General features: G+C 57.3%; 1 protein-coding gene across 1 annotated transcript; it reads left to right on the forward strand.

Annotated features, from left to right (window-relative positions):
- Positions 1-140: 140 nt before the first annotated feature.
- LOC104399331 (tetraspanin-6-like) lies at positions 141-2,949 on the forward strand (the record flags this gene model as incomplete). The annotated part of the gene is made up of 4 exons (XM_010020648.1): positions 141-239; positions 402-557; positions 1,158-1,241; positions 2,881-2,949. Coding segments are annotated over 4 exons (408 nt in total), but the record flags the coding sequence as incomplete, so codon positions are not given.
- Positions 2,950-6,351: the final 3,402 nt, after the last annotated feature.

Consider the following 6,351-nt stretch of genomic DNA (forward strand, 5'->3'; position numbering starts at 1 on the left):
GCCTGTCCTTGGGGGCCAGGGAACGTCTGCTGGCCCTGGCCACACTCATTCCTGCCATCACCAAGAGGTGACTAACACAGAGCTGTGGGTCCCCGAGCGCGGGAGGGAACGGCACCACTGCAGACACCTCTCTCTTGCAGATCAAGACCAACTTTGAGAGCAACCTCAACCTGGCCTTGAAGGACTATAACGTGACTGCGGACCGGCACAGCGAGGCTGTTGATACCATCCAGAGAACTGTGAGTGCCCCAGAATGGTGGTGGGAGAATGGTTCTGCACCACGGGGGTTTGAGTTTGGGAGGAGATGCTGGGCGAGATGGAGAGGCAGGGGCAGGAGAGGCAGGGAGCAATGGTAGGACATGGGGGTCAGGCCCCTGGTGTGACCATGCTTCCCCCTCCAGCTGCACTGCTGCGGGGTGCAGAACTACTCGGACTGGGAGAGAACTGAATACTTCACCCAGAGGGGCATCCCCCGGAGCTGCTGCAAGAGCCAGGACGACTGCTCGCAGGAGGACCTGAAAGACCTGAGCAAGGCCAAGCTGAAAGTGTTTGTGGATGTAAGTGAAGCTCAGCAAATCCCCCTGAGGTGGGCAGGGCAGAGCTGGATGGGTGGAGAAGAGCTTGTCCTTCCTGGTGAGGCTGGAAGGAACTGCTCCCTGTGGCCCAGGGATTCCCCTAGGGTGGAGGTAGGGGAAAGGTACGGAGAAATGAGCCTTTCCTTGTGTCTGATGTCCCCTCTGCTCCTCCTTTGGAGCTCAGGGACTAGCCAGACCCAAGTGTTTGTGTGTTCTGGAGAGCTGGGGAATAAGAAGGTTGTTCCCCAGTGAAGTATGGGCACTGCTGACGGCTCCCTGACCCGGTGCTGCGCAGGCAGGGGTGACCTCACCCTGCAGGTGATGCAAGGGACGTGCCTCTCATGAGTCACTGGCTCCAGGCAAGGATCAGGAGCACCTTGCTCAACCCAGTTCCCTTGGGGGCAGCCCTCCCCTTGATAATGCTCCAGGGCTGGGAGCTGCTCACTGATAGGGGAAGGACTTCGACAAGGCCGTGCAAGAGGGTGGCAGCCGGTAGAATGGGAGCATCTTCCCCCTGGAGCTGCTGGTGTGTGCTCTGGTGATAAGCTCTGCACTCACGTGCCTGCTTTCCCTCCTCTGCAGGGGTGCTTTTTCCTGGTAACCTCAACGATGGAGTCAAAGATGAGCGTTGTGGCTGGAATCTCCTTTGGCATTGCGTGCTCCCAGGTAAGTCTGCCTTGCCTGGCACGGGAGGAGTGCATAAGCTGGAGTGTCTCTGGATGCACTGAACTCCTGCACAAAGGCTGGCGTGTGTACAAAAGGCACAGCCTGTGTCAGCCAGGGAGGAGCAGCTATTCTGCAGGTGCCCCTTGGGTTTAATCTCACCATTGTGCTGTCCCCAGTCTCTTAAACCCCAGGCTGAAGCACTAGCTCTGTTTCCATGAGCCCAGGTTGTTTGGGAAGAGCTCCTGCCTGAGACAACCGGCTTCAGGAAAAACCAGATGGAGCCTGTGCTGGGCAAACCCCCTGCGTTTGCCGTTGGGATCAAACGTGTGCCCTTCCTTTTCCGACCCACCCACCTCCCTGTTTGTCAGGGAGGTGTTTTGGCATCACTTCAGCGTGGCTGGGTCCCGTGGGGCATCATTTGTGCCAGTGGCTTACCCTGTCCTCTGTGTCCTGCTCCCCAAGCTCTCCTTTATCCCGCAGGACACTTCCTGCAGGAGCTGCAGCAGCAGCAGCACGCTCGCCAGCCCCTGCTCCAGCAGGCTTTATCCCATCAGGAAACGAGGGCCCCCTGGCCCCAGCTCCTGTATGCTGGCTCTTGGGCACGCTGATGTTGTGGTGGGGTTTCCTGAAGTGCCGAGGGTTTTCCGATGCTCTGCAGCCTGGGCTCTGGGATGGCCTTGACTTCAGAGGGGCTGGAATTCACCTTCTTGATCCAGCGCATGCGGGCTGTGGTGTGAGCTTCCAGGTGGAAGCTGACCTGCACCAGCACAGAGGACAAGGAACCCCACTGAGATATTCCTCCCATAACAAGCACGTTGCTGTGTGTTCCCAGTAATAGATGGACTGAGCTGGGAGAGAGGCAGGAGCAGCAGCTCCTGGCTGCAGCTTGTGCTTCCAAGTGCTTTCGGATGCACCTGGGAGAGCCCGAGCTAGAGCCCCGGTGCTGCACCACCGACCCCACTGTCCTCAGTGAGCTGTGGGGTCACTGGGACGTGACAACATGGGGACAGTGGTGACCTGCATCCTCCCAGCTGCCAAGTTATCCCGGCTGATGCCGTTCCTGGTTGGGAATCGGTTCCTGCTTCCAGCCTTGCTGAGCTGTGCGGCCGGCTGGGACCCATCGTGCAAATGTGCCTTTAACTTCGCTTGTGTAGGTCAAACTCCAGCAGGATCCGGCCCCAAATGTCTGCTCAGGGGCTGGGAGGATGTGATGTGATAACAGGAGCGTGTCCTTCAGATGCTGATGGGAAAACACCAACCTTGTCCTTGCAACAGGGAGAGGTGGCTGCTGTTCTCTAGTGGCTGTGTAATTGGCTGTGACGTTCCTCATATCTGTGTAATCTCCAGAATTGCCATAAACCAGGAGATGCTTCATGAAGCAAAATGTAACAGGATGGGATGAGGAGCATCTCTTGTGGGGAGCTTGTTTGGCTGAGGCCTGCAGGATCCTGTGCTTCAGCCTCTCGGTTATTCCGAAGCAGGGCACAGCAGCCCATGTTGTGGTTTGTAAATGCCACTGTCCATGCTTGGATTTTATAATACTGGGGCCTCTGGAGCAATTTATCGGGTTTTTCCCCTAAAACCCACCATATCCTGGTTTTGGCTACATCTAATGTGTGTTTTCCTGCCTCTTTTTCAGTTGGTTGGCATCATTCTCGCCTGCTGCCTGTCCCGGTACATCACCAACAATCAGTACGAGATGGTGTAGGTGGCCTCCAGCGCGCTGTGGCTGTGGCCAGGTAGGTCTGTCCAGTGATGTAAGCTCGGTGGGTGGCCTCTGCATCCCTGGATGCTGCCTGGTCACCCCTGGGACCCTCAGCATGGTGCTGGGTACCACATGTGGGATAGAGGGCACCTGCAAGATATTGTCTGCTAATGTCATGTGTGCTGGGCTGCACCCCCAGAGTGTGAGCAGCAGGTCAAAGGAGGGGATCCTGCCCCTCTGCTGCGCTCTGGGGAGACCCCCCCTGCAGCCCTGATCCAGCTCTGGGGAACAGCACAAGAGGGACGTGGAGCTGCTGGAGCGAGGCCAGAGGAGGCCCCGGAGCTGCTGCGAGGGCTGGAGCAGCTCTGCTCTGGAGCCAGCCTGAGAGCGCTGGGCTGGGGCAGCTGGAGAAGAGAAGGCTCCTGAAGGGGACACCTTAGAGCAGCTCCAGGGCCTAAAGGGGCTCCAGGAAACCTGGAGAGGGGCTTTGGACAAGGGATGTAGGGACAGGACAAGGGGAATGGCTTGAACCTGCCAGAGGGGAGACTGAGATGAGCTCTGAGGCAGAAGCTCTTCCCTGTGAGGGTGCTGAGGCGCTGGCCCAGGGTGCCCAGAGGAGCTGTGGCTGCCCCATCCCTGGCAGGGTTCAAGGGCAGGTTGGACACAGGGGCTTGGAGCAACCTGCTCTAGTGGAAGGTGTCCCTGCCCGGGGCAGGGGTTGGAGCTGGATGAGCTTTAAGGTCCCTTCAACCCGAACCATTCTGTGATCATTTTAAGGCGTGTATAGCCCAGCCTGCTCTGCTAACGCTGTTCCATGTGTTGCAGGGTGTTCTCTCCATGGTTTCCACCACCTCCAGTTTTCCTCTGGATGCCGCTTCGGGAAATCTTGCTTTGAACTGACTGATCCTCTCACCTAGCCCATAGGAACGAGTGCAGCAGCTGCCCTGTTGCCCTCGGGGACTTGTCCTGACACTACTCTGCTGTGCCACCGTGTGGGATAATCGGTGTAGCTGCGGTGGTTATAGCAAGCGAGCAGCCCTCGGCTCAGTGCTGAGCCTTGTGGGACTCCTGGTGCTCCTCTCAGTGCCTCCATCGGGAAAGCAACGCTTCCCTCATCTCCAGCAGCCCCCTTGGACGTGGTTGCTCTTGAGATGGGGCTGTTGCCCTGTTCAAACCCACGCTGCCTGCCCAAAGCCCTTCGCTCAGCAAGGTCCCGGCTTGTTGCCAAGCTCTTCCCTCTCATCCCTGCCCTGGGGTTTATATACTTTTTGATAGTTGTACTTTCTGAAGTACAGGCTGTAGTGATTCTTTGTAAGCTGTAGCAAGGTCTGGTGATGTAGCTTCTGGTGCCTTTCCCTTGGTAGGTGTCCTTGCACCGAGTCAGCTGTGACTTGATTGTCAGTATTACGTGCTGCTTTAACTGATTTTGTGTATTGAGTAGAACTCTCTTGTCCTGAAACACAATAAATATTAAGATATTTTACTCTCTGAAACCACCTTGGCTTTTCTTTTCATCTCCTGGCACTGAAGAGAGCAGCAAACCCCACTGGGAGATGATCCAGTTGCCCCAGGCTAGCAAAGAAGCACTGGACCATTGCAGCTCACATCTCCAATGCTCACTGGTGCACTTCTGCTTACCAATAGCTCCTGTAATTGAATTTCTTCATAGCAGTGCTTGTGTAACTGTGCTGGAACAGAAGGCCTGGAGCATCCCAACCCCGTGTAAACATGTGGATCACTCGGAGCAAAGGGCAGGGCAGCACTGCTGGAGCTGCCTGTGGGCCCAGCCCCTCCTCAGGGTAAGAAACACGCATTTAAGCATCTGTGTTCATTTGGTACTGCTCATCTTTGGGCTGTTCATCAGGAAGCTTTGCCGTGGTGGGGCCGTGTGGTGCAGTGAAAGTCCCCTCCCTGGGGGCTTTTTGGGTCTGGAGGATGGGACTCATGAGGGCTGTGGCTTGGAGCACGGGGGAAGGTGGCAAAGGAGCAGTTAAGCCACGGGTAGGAGTGGTGGCTCTTTGTCAGTGCACGCCTGGCTGAGCTGTCCCGTGGCGCGGCAATGACCCGGCGCGGGGCAGCCTCGCTGCTGACGGAGGAAGCCGAAGGGAACACCCGGGATCCTGGAGTGTTGCATTGAAGCCGGGTGAGTAAATCAGAGTGCTGACAGCACTGAAAGCCTCCCGGCTCGGGCAGCGTGCGTCAGAGCACGGAAACCAGATCGGAGGGATCAGCCCACAGCGGTGGAGGGATGGATGGAGACGGGAACGCGTGAGAGGCAGGGCCAGGTTTGGATAAACCCATCCTCATCAGAGGGAAGTGTCCCTGCCTCTGCTGGCAGCTTCCTTCCCCGGGCACATGTGTGGGGTGATGTCGTTAGAGGGGTGTCCAGAGATTCCAAGCTGCTGCAGGAAAAGCAGCACTGATGGTCCATGCTGACCAGGGGAGCGCAGAGGCTTGTCCAGCCTGCTGGTCCCCATGGCCAGAGACAGGCACCCATCAGAGGGGTGCAGATCTTACCCAGTTGAATAGAGCTTGTGTAGACACGTTGCTTTAATTTGCAGAGACATCAGTGATGTCCCGGAGGTACAGGCATGTGGTGGGGGATGCCGGGCGGACTCGGGCACTGCTGTCCTGGCGAAGGCATTGGTGTTCCTTGGTGATGTGGTTGGACCCCTGAGCCAGGACACGAGCACTGGGTGGTTCTGGGCAGCAGCTGTGGCTGGGTGGGTTTCACACGTCCCTGCTGCATTCAGACCTCCCCTCATGGGGATGAATGTCTTGGGGGATGCATCAGAAACACGTGGTGTCCCTTGGGGTGCTGTGTGTGGAGCTCTGCTGCTCTGCTCAGCACAGCTGTGAGCAGGGGTGAGGGAGCTGCCCTTAAAATGTGCTTAATTCCCGCCGGGAGCCGCAGGGATGCAGGGAGGGCTTGGCAGCCCCAGGGACACTGCGGCTGGCACCCAGCACAGGGGCAGCGAGCAGGACCTGACCTCTGCTCCCCCTGGCTTTGGCCACCCGGTTCCCCAGGGAGGCTCCTGCTTCCCAGTGCCCACATCACTCCTAATGGGACTGCAGCTGTCACTAATAACTACTGAGCACATCGGAGCATGCTGGAACAGCGGGTTGGGACTTGCTGAACAACTACCAGTGCCATCAGGGAGCAAATTAGGGACCTCGGCACGTTCCAATTAGGTACCTCGGCACGTTCCCAGTGAGGTGAGCGCTGGCAGTCCTGCTCCTTGAGTTATAGATGCTGGTGACGAGGCAGCTGAGCAATTAGATCACTCCCAGACCCATTAAGCATCCCAGACTGAGACTAAACGACTTCCCATTGTCTTTGCAATCACTCATACAAGACGTTTATTGTTTGCCTCTTGCCACTCTGCACGGACCCCACAGCACTTG

This window comes from Nestor notabilis, unplaced genomic scaffold, assembly GCF_000696875.1.
Source record: "Nestor notabilis isolate BGI_N333 unplaced genomic scaffold, ASM69687v1 scaffold26808, whole genome shotgun sequence".
Lineage (NCBI taxonomy): Eukaryota > Metazoa > Chordata > Aves > Psittaciformes > Psittacidae > Nestor > Nestor notabilis.